The sequence below is a fragment of the Dama dama genome, chromosome 22 (genome assembly GCF_033118175.1).
Source record: "Dama dama isolate Ldn47 chromosome 22, ASM3311817v1, whole genome shotgun sequence".
NCBI lineage: Eukaryota > Metazoa > Chordata > Mammalia > Artiodactyla > Cervidae > Dama > Dama dama.
In genome coordinates this window covers 7,286,006-7,312,595 of record NC_083702.1, presented here as the reverse complement: position 1 = coordinate 7,312,595, position 26,590 = coordinate 7,286,006, and the positions used below count along the sequence as shown (strand labels likewise).

At 52.7% G+C, this 26,590-nt stretch overlaps 1 protein-coding gene across 5 annotated transcripts; it reads left to right on the top strand.

Moving 5' to 3' along the window:
- The first annotated feature begins 1,654 nt into the window (after positions 1-1,654).
- Positions 1,655-25,156, top strand: SEPTIN3 (septin 3). Of its 5 annotated transcripts, none has more exons than XM_061124029.1 (11): positions 1,655-3,008; positions 10,468-10,659; positions 12,473-12,601; positions 13,276-13,357; positions 15,501-15,638; positions 16,892-17,009; positions 17,878-17,973; positions 19,979-20,078; positions 21,331-21,382; positions 21,666-21,759; positions 23,978-25,156. In XM_061124029.1, exons 1-11 carry the CDS (start codon positions 1,655-1,657, stop codon positions 24,041-24,043), a joined length of 2,421 nt encoding a protein of 806 aa, XP_060980012.1. In that variant the 3' UTR covers positions 24,044-25,156. The 5 variants fall into 5 exon arrangements, with proteins under 5 accessions (XP_060980012.1, XP_060980014.1, XP_060980013.1 ...); XM_061124033.1 differs by lacking the exon at positions 1,655-3,008 and adding an exon at positions 5,503-5,621; XM_061124031.1 differs by lacking the exon at positions 10,468-10,659.
- Positions 25,157-26,590: the final 1,434 nt, after the last annotated feature.

The window sequence follows — 26,590 nt, the reverse complement described above, 5'->3', positions numbered from 1 at the left end:
CGTGTCATTGTAAGTAAGGGCCCACAAGCAGGGCTGTGGGGACATGCCAAGTGGGGAGGTGATAAAGGCCAGGACAGCCTTAGGGACAAATATGCGACTGGAGGGGACGCGGGGCTGGGGCGTCGCCGTGAGGGATGATGAAGACCCCTTGGTATCCTGCCCTGTCCCTGCTCCAGACCTTAGGGCCTTAGCCACAGAGTCACACTCCCTCGTGAACCCTGCTATCAGCCCTGCACCCCCTCCCCCCAGCATCACATCCCTGTGTTGAAAGCAACAGAAACAACTTTGTTCCAGAAGGAGGGTTCCATGGAGCCCAGCGTGTGCACCAGCTGGCCATCTGGGCGCTAGTAGCTCCCCTCGGGGGGTGGCTCACCCATGCAGACCACCAGCCAGATTCCTGGACGCCCCCCACCCCTGCCCCTACTCCTCGCGGCCAGGTGGTCCCTCTGCTTCTTCCTCTGTGCTGCTCAGCCTTCTCCAGCCCCACCCCAGCCCACAGAGAGGCGTCTCTCCTTGCCATGCAGCTTGCGGGATCTCAGTCCCCCCGATCGGGTTGAACTGGGGCCACGGCCATGAAAGCAGCACACCCTAACCACCAGACACCAGGGGACTCCCTCTCTGCCTCCTCTTCTGTTCCCCCGGTCTCTCTGCCACACAGCCGCGGAGTGACCACCTGCAAGATCCCACCAGGTCCCCTTCCAGGGCCCGAGCATCGTGGTGGCCTGGCCCAGGTCCCAGGACACCTGCAGGCTGGCCTCCCCTCTCCCCCAGACACAGCCTGGAAGCCCATGGAGGGTTTTCAGAAAAACACGACATTTCCTTGCCCTTGGGTCCTCCGTGTGAATTCCCCCAGCTCCAGGTCAGCCTCCCTCCTTGAACCCCAAAGGCTGAGCTAACGCTTCCGCCACCGGGCTCACCTCTGATGTAGCTCGGCCTGCTTTGCTGCCCTGCAACTCTGGGGACCACAGGTCCCCCGGGGAGGGGACAGAGGTGTGTTCACCAGACGAGTCTCCCGTGAATGCTTGTTACTTCTGCACTTCCCAAGCCTCCCCTCTTCCAGGGCCTGCTTCAGCTCCAATTACGGCTCTCATTTCGGCTCCAGCAGCAGGCAGCCCCGGGCTCTTCCCTGGTTCTGGGAGGAGCCCCAGATCTGACCCTGTTCCCAAGCCAAAGGGGTCGTCTCTTGGCCTCCTACCTGGACGCTGGCACTCCTATTTTGGGGGCTGTGGGTGGGAACCCAGAGTCCTCTGGTTCCTTCTGGAAGACGCAGACAGGCCTCCAATAACCACTGTCCTCCCCTGGGGTCCCCAGACATGTATATGTGACCTCCACGGAGCTGTCCATAGAGAGAGGGGCCCAGGTAAAGAGAGAGGTTTCATCCATCACACCAGGCAGCCTGCTCACTGGGGGCCACCTTCACCTGGTGTCCAGGTAGCGGGGTGTGTGTGTGGCGTGTGCAGGCATGCAGCGGTGGGAGCTGTAGGAGGGGATGCATGTACCCCACTGAGTACCTGACCACCCCCTCCAAATAAGGCCCCTTCAGAGGAGGGCTAGCGGCTGGACAGGTGGGGAAGGGCCGGCACCTCCAGGCTCGGGTACCTCACCCCTGCTTGGCCCCTTTGCTCTGTTGATCAGGGGAAGGTGGAAGACCTGGATGGACCACGACTTTGAGATGCAGCCGCATGGGGCCCCCGGCCCCGGAAACTCCTTCTCCCACAGCCACCTGCTGGGCCGCCCAGCCCGCCCCTCGAAGCTCCCCGGTGGGGTGTCGCCTCTCATCCCTGTTCTCAGGAAGACCTTCCATCTGGATGCTTTTCCTCCGAGCCACATCCCGCAGGCTTCCAGCCGGTCGGGCCTCGGGGTGAGGGCCTGGAGCGTGTCCTCCCAGGAGACTGGCAAGAGCCTGGCATCCAGGAAGTTCAGCTCCATCTCCTTAACAGTCCATCCGCACAGACAGGCACGGCCCCTGGGCCCCCTACCTTCTCACTGGGAAGAGCTGTCCAGCCCGGGCAAGGAGGCGGCCACCCACGGAGGAGGGAGGCTGCCCACAGTTGGTTCGTCATCGGTGACCCTAGTGCCAGGGGACAGGGTCCACTCTGAGGGCCCAGGGAACCCAGGTCTGGCCAAACCCAGCAGGATGCCCACAGTGGAGAAGCCCCTGGTGAGTTCATATCTGACTCTACCGTTCCAGTCCCGCTTAGCTCCGAGTCCACCAGGTCCTGCGGGGCTGGGCTCAGTGGGTCCAAGGCACCCCGTCCCAGTGACTGCACACGTGCCTGCCAGAGCTTCTCCAGGAAGAGGCAAGCCCCGGTGCAGGGGTATTCCAAGACCCCGGCTGCATCTCCAAAGGGCCTCCCCTACCTCGGGGCCCACGATGGCCATGGACTTGGCTGCTCTGGATAAGAGGCCAGGCACAGCCAGCCGTTTATCCACAAGGGCCACCAACAGACCCGGTTTGACTGTCAACTTGGCTACACCAAATCCATCCAGACTGGACACAGGCATTGAGTCCCCTGATCTGGATACCAATCTGGGATCTGCTATGGATGTGGCTGCAGCAAGCACGACCAAGCCTGGAGGGGGCATGGACTCGGTAACCCCAGACCCAGACAAGGTGGGCAAAGCCATAGCTACAGCAGGCACAGCCAAGCCAGAAACAACCACAGGGGGTGCAGCCATGGAACGGGCAGCCCCAGATCCAGTCAGGCTGGGCACAGCCAGGCCGGACACAGTCATGCTGGCGAACACAGCCAAGCTGGGTGTGACTACGAATTCTCCAGCTCTGGATACAAGCAGGTTGGTCATAGCCATGGGTCCAGCTGTGCCAGTCGCCCCAGACCCGGCCGCTGGCGAGACCACACTGGACAGTGTCATTAACCTGATGACACCAGACGTTGCCGCCCACCCATCAGTGCTGAGCCAAAGCACAGACACAGCCCTGGGCCACCCTACAGCAGATGCTGCCACGGACTGGGCCACAGAGCTGGACCGGGCCAGAGAAACCAAAGGTAAATGCAAAGAGCTGGGCTGGGGAGGCACCGGACCGCGGTGGGTGGGTGGGGCAGGGGTGTAAGGACCCAGAAATAGATTGTGCTTGGCTAGATCTGGAAAGGGAGGGAAGTTTTTTTAAGGTGAGAATGACATTTCTTTTAATATCTATGTATTTAGTTTATTTATCTGGCTGCACTGGGTCTTAGTTGTGGCACATGCAACATGTGGGATCTTAGTTCCCTGACCAGGGATCCAACCCCCGTCCCCTGCATGGGAAGGTGGATTCTGAACCACTGGACCAACAGGGAAGTCCTGGGAAGGAAGATTTTAACTCTTAGTTGCAGCACGTGGAATCTAGTTCCTTGACCAGGGACCAAACCCAGAACCCTTGCATTGGGAGCTTGGAGTCTTAGCCACTGGGGGGAGCGCTGTTAGCTGTTGCTTAAAAAGTGTCTTACCTGGAATTCTTTCTTGGTCCCCTAGCCCCAGCGCTGTAGTCCTACAGGGTGAGTTGGAGGTTTGTATGTTGGAAGTCCTACACAGAACTATAAACAGGTCAACACAAGGGCCAGAAGTTCATTTGGTCTTCGAGAGGCTGTGACTTGCCTACATCACATAGCTGGCATGTCTAAAGTGGCAGTAGCGGTAAAGAACCCGCCTTCAGTGCAGGAGATGTATAATAAGAGACTCGGGTTTGATCCCTGGGATGGGAAGGCCCCCTGGAGGAGGGCATGGCAACCCACTCCATGGGCAGAGGAGCCTGGAGAATCCCATGGGCAGAGGAGCCTGGTGGGCAATAGTCCATAGAGTCTCAAAGAACCGGACATGACTAAAGCGACTTAGCATGCATTCATGCAAGGTAACGGCAACCCAGGGATTGGAATTCTTCTGGCAGTCTCATTCCCAACCTTGCAAAGGCTCAGAGATTCTGGGTCTGGCGGATGCTCAGAAAGCATCTGGTCCTGTGGCTTACCTGGGGTTGGGGGTTGTCAGCCCCCTTCCCACTGCACTCTGCACACTCCGTCTGGGGAGCCCACTCAGGCTCTCGTCTTCCCTCCTCCCTCCAGCTCTCTCTCCATCTTCAGCCCAGCCCTCTCTTCTGAAATGTAGGTGTGGACAGCCAGCGGCCTGCCAGACCCTTCCGCCCAGACAGCTCCCAGGCAGGTTCAGAGGCAGCCCTTTACTTCCTGACTTCTCCCTTGCCCCACCCCACTAGAGACCCGGGCATCCTCCTCTTTCTCTCCTTCATCCCAACCAGTCTGATTCCAACTCTGTGGCCCAGCCTCCTCAGTCCCAGGCTCTGTGTCCCTTTCTCTCCATCCCTCTGCCCCTGCGAGGCCACTTGCCCCCTTCAACTGGCAGGAGATGAGGGACTCATCTCATGGGAGCACTTTATGCTTAACAGCTGTTGGTGACTCACCATTATCTTCTTTTAAAGTCTAGCTCCTTAGCTTGACTCCCAAGGCTGTGGACTTCTCTTAGCTCTGTATCCCTGTCTGGAATTTTCCCTGCTTCCTTGCACCCAGGAACCCTGTTGTCCCCAGCACCAGGCAGCTCTCACCTCTGGTCTCCTCACCTCAGCCCTCTTCTCTCCATGGAATGATTTCCCTTCTTCCCTCCCACCTACATTTGTCTTTCCGTCTCGGCCCTCACCCCCTCCAAGAAATCCTACAAAACCCCTCTCCCCAGGGTGCCCACCTGCCTGCACCCACAGTTTCCCTGGGCACACCCCACTCTCTGTATGAGGACAGTCCAGCTTTCTGTCTTACCCCACCAGACCCAAAGCTCTTTGAGGACATAAACGATGGTCCTCATTCCTGTGCCCACCTGGCCTGGCAATATGCTATCCATTCATGTGGATTAAATGCAAGAAAGATTTTTTTCCCGACCGGTAAATTGAGGCCCAGGAAAGAAAGTTCCTGACCAGTTCAAGGTCATAGGGCTCCTCATCCCAGAGCCAGGCCCGGGCTCCTGAATCAGGCAGGGTTCTACCGGCACCCACGCCTGGGCAGAACCCCACGGAACCAGCCCAACATCCCAACCACCGCGTGACTCACGCTCGCGCACCGCATCCCGCAGCAGTCACTGGTCCCCCGCGCCCCCGCCCCACCCCAGCCTCAGAGAATTAGAGGCCGGGAGCGGGGTCCGGGCGGAGGGATGGGATGGGGGCGCCGCCCCCCCGCCCGGCATCTCGAGACTGCGAGGCCCAGCGCCCCCGCTCAGCCGGCGCTGGGTGCCCGCGCTCCCGCGTGCGGGCGGGCGGGCGGAGAGCCGGTGCGGGCGCCGACGCCGTGGGAGGGGGAGGGGCCCTCGGCGGGGCGGGCGGCGCGCGGGTCACGTGGTGCGGGTGGCAGCGGCGGCGGCGGCGGCGGCATCGGTGCGCGCGGGCAGGGGCAGCGCGGCGCCGAGCCACGGAGTCGAAGTCTCGGGCGGGCGCGGCGGCGCGGGGCGCAGGGGCGGCGCGGCCGGGCCGCGGGCCGGGCGGGTGGGCGGAGAGCGCCGAAGGGCGAGGCCCGGCTGCAGGGGCTACTCGGCCCAGGAGGAGCCCGCGTCCCGCTCAGCCTTGCAGCCCCGCGCCCTTGAGCATCTTCCCGGAGGAAACGGAGACAAAGGAGGATTCATGTCCAAAGGTAAGGAGGCCAGCCGGGCCATCAGCGCGTGCCGGGAGGCGGAGGCTGCGGCCCCTACCAGCCCAGCTGGAGATGCTACCAGGGGGAGGGTTGATGCGCGAAGGAGCCCACGCACGGTGACATATTTGCACGGACACACACACGGGGGCACACTCCCCAAGATGTTCAAGCCCGGAGAAATGCACAGACGGGAAGGCGGAGAGACACGGAGACCCCCGAACACGCAGGCGGGCACCGCGATGCGCGCTGGAGCACACTAAGACGTGCACACACATGCACACCACGCACAGGTATCGGGACCACCTACGGCCGGACTCAGAGATATGTGCGCTGACACATAGACCCCTTCCCCCACACACAGGGGCGGCGGGCGCACGCTGAGACAGGCACCAGCTGGTGGTCTCCAAGGGAACTCGTTGGCCTCCAGAGGACTGGGATGGAGGAAGGGGTATATATCTCAGGGCCCTTTGGTTCTGTGAATGGGAAAGTACTAAGATAGCTTTTGTGATTTCTCCCGCTGAGAGCCAGGGGCTGGAGCTAGGGGTGGACTGAAATTGCCTCTGCGGGTGGGGGTGGGGGTGGAGTCTTAAGGCTGGGGTCTGGGGGTTGGGAATGATCTCCGGCTCCGGAAGGAAGAGCCTCTCCACCCCCTGGATCCCCGCGAAGCCAGGAAGGCAGGTGCTATTCTGGAAAGGTCCTCTCCCTTTGCGGCCACCTTCCCAGCAGAGGGGTGGGGTCCCTGGGCCGGAGAAAGACAAAGCCCATTCATTTCCCTCTAAGAGAAAGCACCAGGGCCCTTGCTTGTCAGGGAGGTGGGGTGGGGTGGGGGGAGAATGTTGCCGTTTCTGTGGGGACTAAGCCAGAGCTGAGCAGGGAGTGGACAGGGTCTCTCCCCGGAGCACGGTTGGGGCAGGTGGCTCCCAGCAGGAGGTGCTTCAGGCAGGGCTGGGAGAAAGCTGGGAGCTTAGAAGGAGCCCCAGGAACCCCGTAGGCAGGATGGCATTTTTGAGTTACATCCGGCTGTGAGCCCATCCGGAGCTCTTCCCCACCCCTGGGGAGCCCCTCCTCCAATCCCTGTTGTGGAGCGGGGAGAAGGTCTCATAACAGAGTCTGTCTCCCCTGCCTGGGGCCCACCCAAGAGCCATTTGCTGGGTTGGAGGTCAGCCGCTCCACCAAGGGAGCAGCATCCAAAGGAGGAGAAAGGTGATGGCTCTGAGTAACATCGGCCTTGCAGTGAGGCTTGCATTGATTCATTCATGGCTGAATGAGGCTTACCTTCATTCATTCGTTCATATTGCTGAGTGAGGCTTGCATTCATTCATTCATTGCTGAATGCCTTGTTATACTAGGTATATTGGGGCACAGAAATCCATAAGACGTGGCTCCTGCCCTGAAGAAGGGTGGCAACTGGTATGTGTTCAGTGCCAGGTTCGTGCCCACACTTTTGTGTAAGCATCAAAGCAACCCAGTGAGGTCGGGACTGTCCCTGTCTTCCCGAGGAGAACACTGAGGCTCCTGGAGGCCATCTGGCTGGGGGTCAAGGATGGGCCAGCTGCCCATCTGGAGCTGGCATGGCCGGACCTGGAGGGGCTGCAGGGGCAGAGGAGGGAGCTACAGAAATCAACTTCGGAGCTGTCTACACCCTGTGCTCTGGAGGTCTCTTCACCAGACAGTATGAGGCAAGGACCTTGTCTGGGGTCTAGCAGTGTCCTTGGCATTTAGTCTAGGGTTTGGCTGGAGTTGGCTCTCACTGGAGGGCCTATAGAATGGCCCAGATGGGATGGAGTGAGTGAGTGAATGAATGAATGAATGTAATGACTACAGAGGTACTCAGGGGGCTGAGGCAGCACAGAAGAGAGGCATCCATGTGAGATGGGAAAGCGGAGGCTTTCCTGTATAGTGAAGGAAGAGTGGGAGGTCGCCAGGGGCTGGAGCGGGCAAAGGGTCTTCCAGCAAAGGCCGTGACACTGTGACCCGCTGCAGGTTTGCAATGCTTGTGGCTGATGGGTGGCTGTCATTAGCACATGACTGGCGTGTAATCGCCGTGTGGTTGGGAGGGACATCTTGCCAGCAGGAGCTCTGTGGGTGGTAACAGGGGCTCGATGGAGGAATAAAAGTGGACTCTGCTCCTGGCCTGCTGGAGCCCCTTGAAGTTGCCCGGGAATCTGGTCAGCTGGCCTCTTCTCCAAACCAGGTTGTATCTGGGGAGTAGTCTTTGAGGATGCTGTGATTGACAGGCCAGGGCAAAGCAGGCTGGGGTGAGGATACAGACTTTATAAAAACCCTTATAAAAACTCCCGTAAATAAATACCAGACTCATTTCCAGGTCTGTAGAGTAAGACCCTGCCCTCCCCAAAACACACACATGCACACAGATGGCTCCATCTCACAACAGTGGTTGTGGCAACCCAGTGGGCTGGCCGTAGAGGCATCCGGGGGATGAAGAGGACCGGCCTGGTGAGCAGCTGGACAGGGAAATCGGGGCACTGGCCCCAGTGCAGGTGTGCTGAGTTGGGCCCGGGAACCACGTGCGGAGTGGAGGCGCAGGCCAGGCTGCTGATAGTCAGCTGCTTCAGGCCCGAGCCAATCTGGGTGCCTTCTGGAGCCGCCTGGCTAGCAACAACTTCCTGGGAAGCAGGAGGGAAGCACGCCAGGCCCTGGGGAGGTCCCGAGACTCCGTCAGATTTGGCTGTGCCCGCGGATGACAAGAAAAGAACGGTTTCCAGTGGGGAGAGAGAGTCGTGCCAGGACCAGGGAAGGGACCAGGTGGTGGGGGTGCAAGAACAGACTCCTGGCTGGCGTTGCGGGTGGGGGAGGGAGGTGCTCCTGTCCCCTCTCTCTCTTTCCCATCTGCGGCTCCATCACTTCTCCCTGGGATCCAGAGACCCTGCAGGGGGTAACCAGGAGCCATAGGATTCTAGAATGGCCAGGCTGGAAGGGGGCCTCCAGAGAGCGTGGAGTCCAGTGACTGTGCTGGGTAATTAGCATCTGGGGCACCTCCCTTTAACAAGTGCTTTCTCATGCACCACTTCATTCCCTCTCATGACTGGGAACCAGAAAGGGGCAGGACCAAGAGGGTTTGCAGCAGTGAGGCAGAGTGGGGGTGCATCTCACATGGGGGGCTCCCCACAGCCTTAATCACTATCCTAAGAAGTTTACAGAAGAGGAAGCAGGTGCATGGGGGCAGGCGGTTCACCCGAGGCCACGGAGAAGGCAAGTCACAGAGCCAGGCTCTTCCCACGTCACCTCACACCCGCGTCTCATGGGGAGGGAAGTGGAGATGCCATGTCCCGAAACCCACCCTGGAGGACAGTGCCCTGATGAGGGAACACACAGATTTCTCATGTATATGAGCATACCCATGATGTGCCAGACCCGGAAGGATGTTTGCCTTTCTCCCCCGGGGGAAGGGCTGTGATCTCAGGCTTTCCTTTCTCCTGTTACCCACCATGCCAAGAACACAGCATGTCTTGTCATCTTAGGCCCGTGACTGCCCCTACCTGGGCCTCATCCTCTCCGCATTGGTCAGCAGGGGAGGCTTATTCCTCCTCAGATTTAAAACTAAGGCTTGTAGAGGACTTCCCTGGTGGTCCAGTGGTTAAGACTCCATGCTTCCACTGCAGGTGGCATGGGTTTGACCCCTGGTCGGGGAACTAAGGTGCCGAATGCTATGCGGTGCAGCCAAACAAAAAATCTGAAAGCAATAAACAACTTAAAATCTAAAAATAGAGTGTGGAGGCTGTCTGGGACTCCTCAGGGCACAGAGACCCCTACTTTGCAGCAATGCCCATGGAATAGAGGTGATACTGAGACTGGGAGACATGAGTGATGCTCACTCTGCTGAGTTGAGGTAGAGCCCCATCTGCTGCTTTTTAAAAAAAAAAAATTACTTTGTTGCATCAGGTCTTAGTTGTGGCAGGCTGGATCTTTCATTATAGCTCAAGGGCTCTATTTGCAGTGCACAGGCTTAATTGTTCCTCAGCATGTGAGATCTTAGTTCCCCTACCAGGGATCAAACCCACATGCCCTGCCTTGCAAGGCAGATTCTTAACCACTGGACCACCAGGGACGTCCCAGACCCATGGCTTTCTAAAAGACAAAGCAACTGGGTCAGGGACAGGCAGTCAATAGATGTTAGGTCCAGAATCCTAAAAGGTCTTTGCTTTGCCCTTTATTTGGGTGAGGCAGGACTCAGGTTGGAATAACCCCAGACATCTCTTAGGTCAGTGGTTCTCAACTGTTGGCAGTGCCAGTTAACATTTGGCACTGTCTGAAAATACTTTTGATCATTAAATTGGAAGCTACTCCTGGCATCTATTAGTGGAGAAGGAAATGAAAACCCACCTATTCTTGCCTGAAAAATCCTATGGACAGAAGAGCCTGGTGGGCTATAATCCAAAGGGTCACCAAGAGTCAGACACGGCTGAGTGACTAAGCATGCACTGGCAGCTAGTAGAGGCCAAGGATGTCACTAAATGGACTACAATGCCCAGGACACTGCCTGCTCTAATTATCTGACCTAGCATGTCAGTAGTGCCAAGGCAAAGAAACCCCTGGGTTAGAGACACAGATCTGGTTCTTTGGAGCAGTGAGGTGCATTTGAAAGTACCCCAGCAACTGGGTACTGGTCCAGATTTTGCATCTGACTTGCTCTGTGTTCTCAGGTGAGCCCTTACTACCACCTCCCACCCCCAGGCCTCAGTCTCCACATCTGTGAGATGGGATACCTGTACTGGAGGACATCCATGGTCCCATCCAGGCCTAACTCTGTATAATTGTGTATCCAGAGAATAAAACTGTGGTGTCCACGTGACCTCAGCCTGCCTCTCCCACCTTGGCTTTGCAGGGCTCCCAGAGACCAGGACGGACGCAGCCATGTCAGAGCTGGTGCCTGAGCCCAGGCCTAAGCCGGCAGTGCCCATGAAGCCCGTCGGCATCAACCCCAACCTGCTGGGCTACATCGGCATCGACACCATCATCGAGCAGATGCGCAAGAAGACCATGAAGACCGGCTTTGACTTCAACATCATGGTGGTCGGTACGGAGGCCGTTGGCTCTCTGGAGACCCTGGTGGCAGGCAGTACCCTTTAGAATCCCACCTCTTTCTTTAGGATGGCCTCAGCCCTGGCTTCTCTAGAATGAGCTCTTCCTCAGAGGAAAGATCTTATCGTGCTGATCACAAAAGCCTGACTCCTCTCTCCCCACAAGGCTGGCTGCTCTGAGGGTGGGAGATGAGGGTGGACGATGGTCAACCTGGCCCCGTCACCCCCTGTCTGTACACAGGCAGCCCTATAGCTGTGCTCAAGGCCTGGGAGCATCACCCTTGTTCTTCCCCACCTTCAAGAGTTAGGAGAGGATCAGAGGAAGGGTGGTCTTCTTTCTGATCTTTGGTAGTGCTTTCAAGCTTGAAGAGAATTTTCAGGACATTGGTCACTAAGTAGGGTCACTGGGCCACAGAATATAAGAGCAGGGAGGGACCTTTGCCTTTGATCGCAGTGACATATTCTTTCAGTTGCTGAAACTGGGATCTGGGAATCATCTTTCTTCCTCCTTCTTTATCCCCAATCCAGTCAGTCATCAAATGCTGTCAATTTTACCTCACAAATATCTCTCCAGTCTGTCTACCCTCTCCATCTCCACTGCCAGCACCCTAGGCTACCAGCTGCTACTACCCTGGGTTACCACGGCCACCTGACTCAGAGTTGCTCATACATCTGGGCCAGAGTGTAAATCATCTGGCACATCTTGCTCTAAAACACACTGGCTAAACTAGACAGCGTGTGTGATGACATAACTTCTCTTTCTCCTGGTTCTCTGTCTTCTTCAATCCATTGTCTACCAGTGACTGAATAATTTTTCCAGCCTGCAAAGCTCCTCATCACCCATCCTACTTAACAATCTTCATAAGTTTAAGGGTTTGAATTCCTAGCTTGGCCTGGTAGTACTTCTCCACTCATCTCTTAGCACTTCCCATGTAGCATCTTTACTGTTGTTCAATCGCTAAGCCATGTCTTACTCTTTGCAACTCCATGAACTGCAGCATACCAGGTTCCCCTGTCCTTCACTATCTCCCAGAGTTTGATCAAATTCATGTCCATTGAGTCAGTGATGCTATCTAACCATCTCATCCTCTACCACCCCCTTCTTTTTTGCCTTCTTTCCCAGCATCGGGGTCTTTTCCAATGAGTCGGCTCTTTGCATCAGGTGGCCAAAGTATTGGAGTTTCAGCTTCAGCATCAGTCCTTCCAATAAATATTTATAGTTGATTTCCTTTGGGTTTGTTTGGTTTGATCTCTTTGCAGTCTGAGGGACTCTCAAGAGTCTTCTCCAGACCACAATTCAAAAGCGTCGATTCTTCACTCAGCTTTCTTTATTATCCTGTGATTCTTGTGCATGTTTGAGAAACACTCTGCTCAGACCAGTGGTTTTCACCTATCTTTTAGTTGTGGAGCTCTTCCTTGGACTGAAATCTTCTTCAGAAGTGCAGTGTCAGTATGTAAAGTAATTCCATCTTTAAAGTGTGATTTAAGACTGAAAACTTAGGTCAAGCAAAAACGAAATGGAAAACCAGTACACAAGTGCAGAGGTTGCCCCTTTCCCACCGCTCCCAGGGCTCCAGAAGGAGAGGATGTGCAATGCGACTGACGTTTCCCCAGGTCCTCTATCAGTAAGTAGGAAAGCATTCCCACCCACTCGCTGTCCCTGCTCAGCCTCTAGCCTCTCCAGTGAGCATTCAGTCAAGGACCTGAATCACAGCTCTAGAATTCTGTAAGCTCAGGGGAGAGATGCTAGGCTTGGGAGCTGGGCCTGGGGTCTCCCAGCCTTCTCATCCTCCTCCTGTCTTGCTGCAGGTCAGAGTGGACTGGGCAAGTCAACACTGGTCAACACCCTCTTCAAATCCCAAGTGAGCCGCAAGGCCTCCAGCTGGAACCGGGAGGAGAAGATTCCCAAGACGGTGGAAATCAAAGCTATTGGGCATGGTGAGAACCCGGCAGGGACCCTGACGGGCATTGTTCCAAGGGCCTCTGCCAGAAAAGGGGAAGAGTGGGGCATCTGGGGGATGAGATAAATGAAAGACAGTCTGAAGACAGAATAGAATTAAGCCCTTGAACATGATGGAGCCAACTCTTTAGACTGTAAGTCCAGAAAAGAGGGTGAGAGAATTACAGAGGAATGAGTAGGATTTGAGTGGGATGATAAAGCCTGGTGGATTTTTTTTTTTTCATTTAAAAAAAATACTTATATATTTTTTTAATTTGGCTGCAGCAGGTGTTAGTTACAGCACAAGGGATCTTTAGTGGGGCACACGAACTCTTCGCAGTGTACAGAGTTCACGTCTGCAACCCTAGTTCCCTGACTAAGAGTTGAACCTGGGCCCCCCTGCATTGGGAGCATGAGGTCTTAGCCACTGGCCCACCAGAGAAGTCCCAAGACTGGGTAGATTTAGACAGACAGAAGGGGTAAGGAGGGCATTCCAGGTGTAGGGAACAGTATGAACAAAGGTGTTGAAGTGTTGAGGACCCTGAACTTGGTTTTCCCAGTCATTGGTCCTGTAGAAGTAAGGAGCCCAGGTCTCCCCAGCGGGTAGGCAGTGGGGCACCTGGAGTCAGCTGGAGGAGTGACACCCCGGGTGCCTTTTCTGTTCGCTCCCCAGTGATCGAGGAAGGTGGTGTCAAGATGAAGCTGACTGTCATTGACACCCCAGGCTTTGGAGACCAGATCAACAATGAAAACTGGTATGTCTGCCTGTGTGTGAGACCTCCACCCTAAAGACTGCAAGGCAGGCACTGAATGCAGAGCAGATTCACTCAAACTGAGAACCATCTGTGCCCTCTAGGCTGAGGGCTTAAGTGGCAAGACTTGCTGAAAGAGGCGGGGGGGGGGTGGGTTGTCAGGAAGCAAGCAGAGAGGACCAAATGGGGCCCGGGCGTGAGGATAGAGGGGACAGAGCAGAGGCAATGTCAGCCGAGGCATTGCCTGGAGATGGGTGTGGGTCAGGAGCCGGAGTGACAGAGCGGGAGAAACTGGGCTGCAAACCCAGGCAGACCTGAAGGCTGTGGCTGAGAGCTTGGCCTGAGGGCCAGGTGTTGGCCACCTAGACAAACAGGATGGGAAGAAGACAAGGGGGAGGGCAATTTCCATGAGGAGAGAGCCTCTGGGGATCCAGTGTCCAGCCAAAAGGGGGGAAGTACACTGCCCAGGTGAGGATGGAAGTGTCGGCTGCGAACAGAATGCACAGTGCCTGCCTCATGGTGCAGCCAAAAAAAAAAAAGAAGAAAAAGCAGAATGTAAGAGTTCTGAGTTGGGTCTTATTCACACTCTTACTGAGGGCTTCCCAGGGGGCTCAGTGGTAAACAATCTGCCTGCCAATGCAGGAGACACAAGATACGTGGGTTCATTCCCTGGGTTGGGAAGATCCCCTGGAGAAGGAAATGGCAACCCACTCCAGTATTCTTGCCTGGAGAATCCCATGGGCAGAGGAGCCTGGCGGGCTGCAGACCTTGGGGTCACAAAGAGTCGGACCTGACTTAGCGACTAAGCACGCACGCACACACACTGAGGCCTGTGGCCTGAGAGCCAGCCTCCCAGACGGCTCGGAGGACCTACTCTGAAAAGGTGGGCGGAGGCCAGTGTACGAGTGATTTTTGACGGGATGCGTGTAGCCAAGCATACATCTCAGCAGAAGGCTACTGCCAGTCAAGAGGAACAGAGATCTCTGTTAATGATTTTAGTGCTTTTCTAAATAGGGGAAGGTGCAAGAATTTGGGTCCAATTTTTTTTTCCTGAAATACAACTATTGAAGGGCCTGTTTCCCCAAAGCACAGAGAGCCTTATCTTGTTCCTTCCAGGATATATTGTAGGTCAGTGACTACAGTGGCTAATGACTTAATCCTTGTAAAACCAGATGGCAAGTGACATTCTTTGCTTTACAGAAGGTTCTGGGCAGAAGTTTGGTCCCAGACAGGGATGAAGACAGTTGTACCTCTGTGAGGGAGCCTGGGGCTGCCCCAGACAGATAGGGCCTGTCAACAACACACCTTGGAATTGGCTATGTTGATCTTAGAAAGTGGCTGGTCACCTTCTTCTCTGGCTATCCACACACTCCTAGACAGGGAAAGGTTACTATTATGGCAACAGCCATGACAATGATGAATTATTGTGCTGGGGTTATTGTACGCCTGTGATTATAATATGAATTATTATAATGCCAGGATCGAGCACTTTCTATGTCCCATTTCTCTGTTCTGTACTGTGTTATTGTTGTTTAGTCCCTCAGTCGTGTCCAACACTTTGCAACCCCTTGGACTGTAGCCCGTCAAGTTCCTCTGTCCATGGGATCTCCCAGGCAAGAATACTAGAATGGGTGGCCATTTCCTTCTCCAGTGGATCTTCCTGACCCAGGGATCGAACCTGCATCTCTTACATTGCAGGCGGACTCTTTACCACTGAGCCACCGGGGAAGCCCCGTTCAGTATTATACCTCTGTTCTAATTCTTACATGAATCTTTCCAGGCATCTGTTGTTACTCTCTTTTCACTTATGGGAAAAGAGCTTCAGAGAAGGGCAGAGACTTCCCCAGAGTAGCCCAGCTAATAAGTGATGGATGTGGGGAAAGTGTGCACTGCTGTCAGGAGCAGGGTGGGGTTCTGCAGGTTCCCATAGGTCAATCAAAGGGCTCGGACCCCAGAGGAATTCTGCCCTTGACAACAGGGAAAGCCATCCATGGGCGCCGAGGGAGAATAATGAACACGTCACCTAGAGCCCTCGGGAGGCAGGGAATGAGACGGATGTGAGAGCCTGACTCCTGACCCTGGTAAGAGGAGCTCCCAGGTCGTGTCCTTCTGGGACCTCCATCTGCTTTCCTCCCCCCTCCTCTAGCTGGGAGCCCATTGAGAAGTACATCAATGAGCAGTACGAGAAGTTCCTGAAGGAGGAGGTGAACATCGCCAGGAAGAAACGCATCCCTGACACTCGCGTCCACTGCTGCCTCTACTTCATCTCCCCGACCGGACACTCGTATGTATCAGTCCTGCCCCTGTCCCTGGGCCTGCCTCTGGTTTGCATCATTTGATCCCAATCATAGTGAATGACAAATATCTAGACTCAGCTAGGGAGGTCAGGTGGGCCCCCACATAGTCATGGCCCTGGGAGTCCCCCAGAGATTCTTGACAGGAGAGAGAAGCTGACCACCATCAGCCCCCACGCTGCCCATCCATGTGTTAGCACCATAGCATGACTGTGCCAGCAGACAGAAGTTGGTTGCTGTGGGCAAAGGGCTCCTCGTTTGTTCAGTAGATACCTGCTTTGCAGAGGCCTGGGGTCAGGGGCAGCAAGAAGGATGAGATGGGAAGGGCCCGGGCTAGTGGGTTGGGGCTGGTGTTTAGGTAGAGGTGAGGAGGGGGGGACCCAGCTGTAGGCATTTGGAGGGTGGCCAGCCCAGCGAGAGGAGCCAGGCGTCCAGCGATGAAGGCTGACAACCAGCAGGGCATGCCCGGAACTCTGTGAATATCAGGTGGGGCTGAGCCATGCAAATGGACAAGCAGGCCACCTTCCTGCTGGGGAGGTCTCCTAACTGTCACTGAGCCCGGTGGCTAGGCAAGAATTTCATTCTTGAGACGATGGCACCAGCGTGGCAGGCCCTCAGTTTTGGAGGAGCCAGATGTTCAGCAGGTTTTCGACGGTGCAGGTCAGGAACTCAGCAGGAAGTTTCGCATTTATCCCTCCCTAGAGCCTGGACCCAAGGTCAGAGCAGGCCAGCAGGCAGCCTGACTTAAATGAGTCTGGTGGACTTCAAACTACAGCCAGATCGGGGCCCCAGAGCCCAGAGGCCCTCGGGGAGGTGAGGGGCCAGGCCCCAGCTGGACCCCTGCAGGACTACTTGGGGACCAGGGGGAGGCCTGTCCAAAAGTGCTGCCCATAGGCAGAATAGACACACGTATAACCATGACACGAGGATGCATGGGTAGGGACAGCAGGCCATGGCTGTTCCCAGGAGAAGGAGATCTCAGGTCAGAAAAGGTGTCGTGAAGGAGTGGTTTGAGTGGGGCTTAAAGAAAGCCAGGATATGCCCCAGAGCCAAGGGAGAGAGAAAGGGAGTTGGTGGACCACGTGTGGGTAGAGAGTTGGGTTCTGTTCTGCAGACGGGAGATGGTGGCTACCCAGCCAGTTCCCAGCCCAGTCCTCCTGTCCCAAGGGTGCCCCTGGAGTGGTGGCAGAGGCTGAGTGGGGAGGGCCTGGTGGCTCTGACACCCGCCTTCTCTGGGCCCCAGCTTGCGACCTCTCGACCTGGAGTTCATGAAACACCTCAGCAAAGTTGTGAACATCATCCCCGTCATTGCTAAGGCTGACACCATGACCCTGGAGGAGAAGTCTGAATTCAAGCAAAGGGTGAGAAGGTCCTTTCTCCTTTTCCTGTCCCCATGCTTGCCTCTCCTCCTCGGGTCCAAGCCCTCTCCTCTCCTCTATTACTATATCCACCTCCTACCCCACTTCCCACCCGGCTCCTACTCAACTATTAAAGAGGCGAGACTGGTGGAGAAGAGAAGTTAGTGCGGCTCCAGCCTTCTTGCCCTCCAAACTTACCTGCAAATACCACTAAATGCATAAATCACCTCGAGCGTGAGAAACCACTCTACACTGTTAGGTTGCTTGAAGGACGAGACTAATTAATCAACCACCTACTGGTTCTTTATCGTTATTTTCCGTAAGCTCTGTCCTGTGCTGGACACACAGGGGACTGGGTTGGGGAAATGCCGGAGAAGTATAAAGACGGTTGCTGCCTTTAAGAAACTTCATCAAGGAGATTGCTGAAAAGCACTGGGTGGCTTCCTGGAGGAGGAGACTTAAGCTGAGCTTTGAAAGAGGACAAATGGGGAGAGGCTGCAGGTGGCGAGCTGGACCTTTCTTCCCTGCCAAGAGGCGTGAAACAAGCATGGCATGAACACTGCCCACGTGGAGTCTGTTCTCAGTGGTCCTGCTTGTCTGGATCCTGATCTTACAGACCCTGAGGGGAACAGACCACATCCCCTGATTCTTCCTCGTGGCAGGCTGGGGTGGGCAGTGGTAACTGTAGCGCTGGGGCGCCCATTCATTCAGGATCCTCCTGCTGGCCAGGGCCTCAGAGTTCAAAGATGACCGGACTGCCATTTACCCCTCTGGCTTCAGTGTGCACACATTTGCACATGCGTGCCCATGCACACATAGCCCTCTCTGAATCCTGATGCTTGGCTACCATGATTCTCCTGCCCGCCTTTAGGTTCGAAAGGAGCTTGAAGTGAATGGCATTGAATTCTACCCACAGAAGGAATTTGATGAGGATTTGGAGGACAAGACAGAGAATGACAAAATCCGGGTAGGTGCCTAGGACTCTGTTCATCACATAGATGCCCGCCTTGGTCCCCCTGGGATATGTATCATGTACCACTTCTGTTTTGCCTCCTGCTTTCCCCTTTCCAAACTCCCTGCCCCACCTTGCCTGACCCAGACCAGAAGTGGCATGGGAGAGGATGAGGACTGGGGGCCCTGGCCGTGGCTGTGAATCCTGCACCCAGAAAGCCAAATTCTCCTGTTCATGCCCACAGCCAACAAAAGCCTCTGGTTCCCCCACCGGGCCAAGTGAAACCAGAGTATGGGGTGGTGGAAGAATACAGGCAGGAAAAGCTTCAGGCAGAGCTCCTCCTCAGTTTCTCCTTCTTTAAAATTCAGAGATCAGGCTAGATGAGTGGCTCATCGACTCTTTTGCTCCCCTAGAAGAACCCTTTAGAAAAAGCTAAGTGTCAGACTCCAGTATGTTGTTTTTCAGTCGCTCAGTCGTGTCCAGCTCTTTGCGATCCCATGAACTGTAGCACGCCAGGCCTCCCTGTCCTTCACCATCTCCCAGAAGAAATTGCTCAAATTCATGCACTGAGTCGATGATGCCATACAACCATCTCATCCCCTGCTGCCCCCTTCTCCTCCTGCCTTCAATCTTTCCCAGCATCAGGGTCTTTTCAACTCTACCTTCTGAGCAGCCCCTGAGGTGTTTCCTGGGAATCTTAAGGCTTCATGAAACCTGGCTGGGAAACCCCTGACCTTTATGATTTCCAAGATCCCTCTCAATTCTAAAATTCTACTGTTCTGTGATTCCTCATTAGAATCCTGGGTTCTAGTCTGAGCGTTTCCACTAATCACTGTAACCTGGGACAAATCCCTCGCTTTGACCTTGAGTCTCCTTCTCCATCAAGTGTGGTAACCTAGGAGAAGCCTGATGTAGTTGAGACAGGTAGTTCATTGAAAAAATCAATTGAAGAAATAATTTTAAAAATGAAGCATACAAATCTTAAATGTTTTAAAATAGATGTTTTACTGAATTATTAAATTAAAATATCAAAAACACATCAGGTTCATTAAGCATTCTTTTTATATAGAGACAAGGCCTCTTCTTTGGAGATAAGTCCACTCTTTATTTAAATTCTGTGCTTTTTAAAAAAAATAATAATACATTTTTTACTACGTCTAGTCTTAGTTGTGGCATGCAGGCTTTTCATTGCAGCGTGCGGGCTTCTCTCTAGTTGGGGCCAGAGCACATGGGTTCTGTAATTTGCAGCATGCAGGCACTCTAGTTGAGGCGCTTGGGCCCTGTGGCATCTTCGTTCCCTGACCAGGGATCAAACTCACATCCCTTGTGTTGGGAGGCAGATTCTTAACTGCTGGACCTCCAGGGAAGTCCTGCTAAATCCACTCTTAATGCAAAAGGAACTCAGCTTTATCGGTCTTTCTGAAACATTCCATTTTCAAAGAAACAGATCTCCACACTGATAGGTCCTCAGCTTATATAATAGTTAATTTATCCAAATGCAATAACAGCACACACCAAGCAGATCAACTTGGGAACAGACACCTGCTGGAATAGAGGAGCCTAGGTACGTCAGAAAGTGGCCTTTGACCTCTGGCAGGGCAGCAGGTATGGGCCTCTGCCAGTGTGGGAGACCATGTGAAACTCATTACTTTGGTTGTCCATTGGGTGGGTGTTGTCTAAGAGGTCTGTCTTTCTTGGCTAGCTCACAGAGTTGTTCCAAATCAAACCAAACCTCTTAAAAGTGCTAAAGAGTACAAAGCATTCTCCAGTTGTGGGAAAGCTGACTTACTGAGGTTAACCAGCCAGGCAGGGGAGCAATCAGGTCTGGATCCCAGGACTTCAGACTCCCAGTCCAGTGCTCTTTTTCAGAGACAAGTGCCTGGCCTCTGCCATCAGTGGGATCACTGAATGAGCTTCAGAAATGTGCAGTTCAAGGTTAGAGGCCCAGGACCGTATGCCATCCTACCCTTGGAGGCGCAAAGAGTAGAAGGATGACATGCGTATGTGTCTGCTTTGTCAGCAGGAGAGCATGCCTTTCGCTGTGGTGGGAAGTGACAAGGAGTACCAAGTGAATGGCAAGCGGGTCCTTGGCAGAAAAACTCCCTGGGGCATCATTGAAGGTAATTCAATGCATCTTCTTGAAGAACTGGTTGCCAGTCAATTATGCTTATTAATTAAGCATCTGTAGGTCAAGGCACAGTCCTAGGATGCAAAATATAAAATGAATGCCAGCCAGAGCCAGTCAGACCCTGCCATAAGGGGCTTACAGTCTAACTGAGAGGCTGAGACTCATGAGCAGGAAGCAATAAAAGATGGATTTAGCACCTGACCGGGAGGCACTAGCTCGAGGGTCAAAGGAGCTCAGAACATGGAGAGATTAATAAGGATCAGAAAAACCAGAGAAAGGTTTTCACATGAAAGGAGGCATGATCTGAAAAACTGCTGAAGGGTTGTTCAGATGTTGCCATTTTCATTTTATTAGAAATGATGTGACCTTGAGAAGGTCACAGTGATTCTGAGAGCTCTCAGAGAATCACTTCAGTGATGAATTCATCATGATACCCTTGGAGGCGGGCAGGGTAGGCGTGACTGTTCTCAGATCATCCTCCCTGAGGCACTTGGGTATCAGGTTAAGTGTCCTGCCCAAGATCATGTGACTTATTAATGGTGAAACCTGGATTTTAGACCTGGATATTTTGATTTCAAAACCAAGTTCTAAAAAAAAAAATTAAAAAAAAAACACACCAAGTTCTTCCCATTATATCATGTTGTCTCTCATTTTTCTATCCTTTGTTGGGATTTAAAAAAAATAGCCTTTTTCTCATCATTTGCATTGAATGAAATTATAAGAATATCTGTCCTACCCATAGATTATGAGAAAGAGGGCTCATGACTTAATTCTCTTCGGTTTCCATCGTCTTTGCCAAGTGATTTGCAGTTAGTAGGCACTCGATCTATGTTGAATTAGATTTATCAAGCCATCATGACCTTTTTAAGATGGCTCGATTATTCTGTGTGTTTATTGTCTTCCAATCAGATTACAAGCTCCTGAAAGATAGAAATTGTGTCTTCGGCCTTGGGCAAGTTTCTTAGACTCCCTGTGTATTAGTTTCTTTTCCTATAAAATGGGGAATATAATACTACATATGAGATATTATTCCACAGAGTCTAGAATAGTATTGTGCCCTTGTCACTGCTTCATGAATCCTTGTTCAATGAGTAAAATCCAGTGCACCCGAGTGCCAAGATGAGCACACCTCTGGAAGGTGACAGTGGCCCGGCCCATGGCTCAGTCCATGACCTGAACAGAAATTCACCTGCTGGTATCTGCATTAGTGAAGTGACCACCTGTTTTTGTTTGTTTGTTCACAGTGGAAAACCTCAACCACTGTGAGTTTGCCCTGCTTCGAGACTTTGTCATCAGGTAAGACACACCGCTCCCATCCAACGGCAAGTTTAATTATTTGGGGTCCAGAGGCCACTTGTTCAGATCCACTTCCTCGGTCCCCAGGTGCCTCTGACAGAGCTTCTGCCGCAGTCCCAGCTCCCATCTTGAAGGACAAGGGGCTCAAGAGGTGTCACTGGCTCTCTGGTCCCAGTCATTGGGTCCAGACCCTGGAAGCGACGTGTTGACCTCAGACATGGGTCCTCTCTTCCTCCTCCTGCCCCTAATCTCATCTCTCTTTCTCTTGCCCTGTGTCCTTCAGGACCCACCTCCAGGACCTCAAGGAAGTAACACACAACATCCACTACGAGACCTACAGGGCCAAGCGTCTTAATGACAATGGAGGCCTCCCTCCGGTGAGCGTGGACACAGAGGAAAGCCACGACAGTAACCCATGACGACCCTTTCTCTGTATCATCACACATACCCACTTCTCCACACACACACATCCTCAGACCACCACCCACCACCTTCTTCCTTTCTACTCTGTCCCACAGGCCTGTCTGGTAATTGTGGAGCATCTTGTCTACGGTGTGTGTGTGTGTTGTGTGTGTGCGAGAGATGAGTGTGTGCGTGTGTGTGTGTGTGCGCGCGCGCGCGCTCATGTGTGTGTATGTGTGTGCGCCCGTGCAGGGCTGAGGTATTTATACTGCCTCCCTGGAAAGTTCCTAGTAAGTTTGGTTCCTCCATGGCTGTCCATTATCTGTCTCCTTTCCTTGTGTCCCAGAACAAGGCGTGTGCCTCACTCAAGAGGTCTGGGGGAGGCTTCATTTAAAAATGATGGGAGCAGGTGAGCCTCAGGTAACGCTTTCTTATCTCTGAACCCACCTGTGAGCAGGGACCACAGAGATTCTCCAAAGACGGTCTGTGGAGCTTGACCTGGGATTGGGGGGGGGGGGGCGGGGAGGGGGCGGCGGCAGAGTTGAGGACTTAACCCTCTCTGTAAGCCCGGTGATCTGTGGTGAGGCTAGGACTTTTTGGGAAAAGAAAGATCAGTGGAGAGCAGAGAAGTTGGCCAGTGCTGGGCTCCTGAAGAATTAGTGCCTACACGTGGAGGAGAGAGCTCCACCCTTCGGTCTGTGTGGCATTCACTGTCCAGAAGCTACCACCTGTCTCTGTCGCAGACTGCTGCTTTCCACATATCCCACCCCCTGCCCCCCGCCTCACTCTCCTCTGCTCCCACCTTCTCTCTTTCTCCCCTTTCCCTCCTTCCTTTTCCCTGCCCCCTCTGACTTCTTTCATTTCCTTTTAGCCTAATCCACTTGAGCTGCACTCCTATATTTAGGATTTATGTCCAGTTTACTTCCAAAAGTGACTTTAGGCCACTTAACATCCCCAGTAAAATCACAGGACAGTAAAAAAGGAGACTACAAGGGAAATCAGATCTGTAGAAAAACATGGGAGACAAAGTTTCTGCAGTTGAGTGATGAAAAAGGGGCCTGAACTTGTGGGCAGCCCAGTGAAGGAGCCGACACAGTGAGCTATGTGGTTCCCACTGTCTGGTTAAAGAAATACATGTGCTGGTCAAGTGAGACAACCTTTTTTCTAGGTGTTAGGTCCTAGCAGAACTGAGTCTAAAGAAGTATCAAGAACAATATACAGTGTTTGTCTTTCTTGGTCGTTTGGCTTCAGAGACAGTTTTGAACCTCATTTCCCTTCTATCCATTAGGATTCTTCCTCCTTAAAGCTGGCTTCTGTTTCTCCTCCTTCTTGTATATACTTGACCTCCCTTTCCTTCTCTTCTATTCTCTTTCTCGTGTTGAAGCTACTTGCATTTTTGTGTCTTTCTCAGCTTTCTGAACTTCTTCTTCCTCACCCCTTTATACATGCCCAATGACACTCACAAGCCTACATGTAGCCTTTTCTTGCCTTCCCCTTCAGCCCTATATTTATTAATGCATATATTTTCCATGTTGTTTGACACACAAGTTACTCTTTCTCCTTTAGTCTGTAAGGTGGCTAAAATTTCAAGCTGGAGAAACAATTTAGCCTCAGGCAAGGGGAAAAATTGACACAGTTTACAGTAACCTCTTACAACCTCCTGTTTCATCTCCTGGTCCAACCCGAGGTGTTTTACTGGTCCTCTACAAATCCCAGTATTTATAGGCCCTTATCACTCAGGTGCTAGGAAAACATATAGACTTAAGACCAAGATTCAGCAGACCAGGAGAAAGAGGTGGGTGATCAGATTGCTAGTGGCCCCAAACTCACAGTCTCCAATCTTTCCTGGAAGCTCATTACCAGTCCAACCCCCATCTTCCCTCACCCACACAGTTATTCCAGGTTAGGCACCAGTCAGAGCAGAACAGTGCAGAGTTAGAGTCCAGAGGTTGCTAAGTTTCAACAGAAGAGGGACCCCTGGCTTATATGAAGACGTGGGACTAGACACCTTGACCTCACAGGGAAGGTCTGGGGTGGGAGTTGGGGGGCACTGGTGAGGCTGAGGAAGAGAATAGGAGAATAATGCTTGGTGCTCCTAAACCATGATCTCAGCCTCCCTGGAGAAGCTGTTCTGTATGTCTGCTGTCAGCTGCCGGTCTCCACACCCTCAACCGTTCTCAACCCCCCCTGCAGGGAGAAGGCCTCCTGGGCACTGTCCTTCCACCCGTGCCAGCCACCCCCTGCCCCACTGCCGAATGAAGGCCATTTCAAGCGCCGCTCCTCCCTCCATTCCTCTCAGCTCTTCTTGCTGCAGGGCCATGCGCTCTTTAGTGCTGTGCGTGCGTGTCGGGCCCACCACCACAGCCCCTCTCAGCCCTCAGCAGATGGGAGGGGCCAGCTGCCTCTTTAGGACAGTTGCTGCTTCCATTTATCCACACCACCCCTCTCCTCCCAGTTGGAATGGAGTTCCCGCCAGCATTGCCCTCCTCCATCGTCTGTGTCAGCCGGTCCTAGCCCATCTGTAGGGTGAAAGAACTCACCAAGAGCTTCTTCTGCCCTTGCAAACCCATATCAGCTACTTGTAACCATCTCCAAGGGATATGGCGTTGCTCCCTGTCCGTTCATCTGCATGAGCTGCTCTTGACTTCCTTAAAGGGTCAAGAAAGCAACTTTTCTGCTTGTCGGATTTGTTGACGTCAGCTGTGTGAGCCCCAACGTGGGACAAGGGTGTCTCCTTCATTGCTTAAAGCTTATTTGTAAGGATGGGTCACTCCAGATGTGGGGGAGCAAGGGCTAGGATCACTTTTTTAAAAAAAATCACCGCTGGTGACTGGCCCAGAGTGCAGCCACATACCCTCCCTACCCCACATAGCAGCCATTTAGGAATGGTGGTTTTCCTGAAGAGACATTCCTGGAGTTGACTTCCTTATCCTTATATTTTAAATAAGAACTAAACACACATACCGAATTCCAGAAGCTCACGAAATGTGAACTCTAGGAAGAAAAAAAGCACCCTTCTGTCCACTTAGCAATAAGAGGGAATCTTTTCCCACCTACCCTGGCTACTCCTACACCCCACCCCTCCCCTACTCCATTAATGTGAGTAATGAATTAGCCTGGCCACAGTCGGTTACTGTAGGCTAGTGGAAAATCCCCAGTGGAAGGCAAAGCCCTCCTATCAGATGCATGAATGTTTGCGAATGTCGGCTGCCACTGCCCACCCCTGCACTGTGTCTTTATGGACTACCCCTTGCCCACTGCCCAACCACTTCCACCTGGACACAACTTGCTCAAAGGCTGGTGACTTGTGGGCCATTCATCTACAACCAAGTCCTGATGGAGCAAGAGGCCCAAGCCTAGGGGATGCAAGAACGACCCATTTCTTAAATGTTACCAGTCCCAGCCAACCTTTTGGTGACATTACAGTTAATTTACCCAATTGAAAGTAAGCCAACAGACACTCAAACTGGTTGTGTAAATGTTGCTAGACTTTATGTGTTGTACAACTAAACATTGCTCTTTAAACAATAACTGTCTGAACTGTGTTTTATTTGTGCTCCTCATCCTTGGCCAAATTAGCTATTACATCATCTCACTCATGTGGAGGGTGAGACAGGACCATGTTGGTAAGAAGCAGACACAGAAATTAGAGATGGAAAAATTTTGTTCATCTTCAGTTGGCAAGAAGTTGGTCACCAGGCATTATTCCCTGGAGTTTTGTATCCAAAATGAGTTATAGATCTTTCACATGACCTTGAGGGATGTGGTATAAAGGCATAAAACCAAAGCTGTGAGAGGAGTGGATCCATCTTGCTAGAAACCTGCCTATTTTGCACTGAAGACTTTTTAAGAGTTAAGAATTTAAACTAGCTTTTCTGTTGTCTTTTTTGAACTTAAATCAGTCCTTCTTCTCTATGAGGTTTACACTCTCTTCTATAGCCAGCAAATAACACAACTCTAACTGCACATTATTTCTCTGAATTTGAATGTGACAACCATATGCAATTATGTTTGGGTCCTCAACGTTCTGTATGATGATCTTAAGGCATAAATGAATGGTGGGGGTCAAGACTAGAGGAAGCGAGGTCAGTAGGCTCTTGGTAGTCATTCAAGTTAAATGATGAAGGCCAGAATTGGAGCCTCAAGGAGATGGAGAAAAGTGAGAAGATTTGAGAGACAGTTTGGCAAACATAAAATATTATAGCTGGAAGAAACCTAAGAGTTCTAGTTCTTTCTTCAAACAGATAAGGAAACAAGTCTAGGAAGCATGATCATCTTGCCCAAAGTTATATCCTTAGTTAACAGTGCAGGACAGGACCTAGAGAGCAATGCGTGATGTTTGTTCCATTGCTTCACACCATTCCTATGGTAGTCATACTTAAAAATATATGTATACACATACATATTTCTGAAATCAGGATACATCTTACAACAGATGTCAGTTGATTTAGCAGTTTTTCCCCCTTAGCGTTACACTTTATTGTTTTTTCAGATTCTTTTTTTTTTTTTTTAGGGTTACACTTTAAAATGGTGCATATTATAACTGTTGTTTAGTTGCTAAGTTGTGTCTGACTCTTTTTACATCTCCATGGACTGTAGTCCACCAGGCTCCTTGGTCCAGGGGATTTCCCAGGCAAGAACACTCAAGTGGGTTGCCATTTCCTTCTCTAGGGGATCTGCCTGACCGATGGATCAAACCAGTGTCTCTTGCTTGGCAGGCAGTCTTTACCTCTGAGCCACCTGGGAAGCCCCTATTTTATAACTGACAACATCTTAAATTTGATGATATATATGGTAGGTAATCCA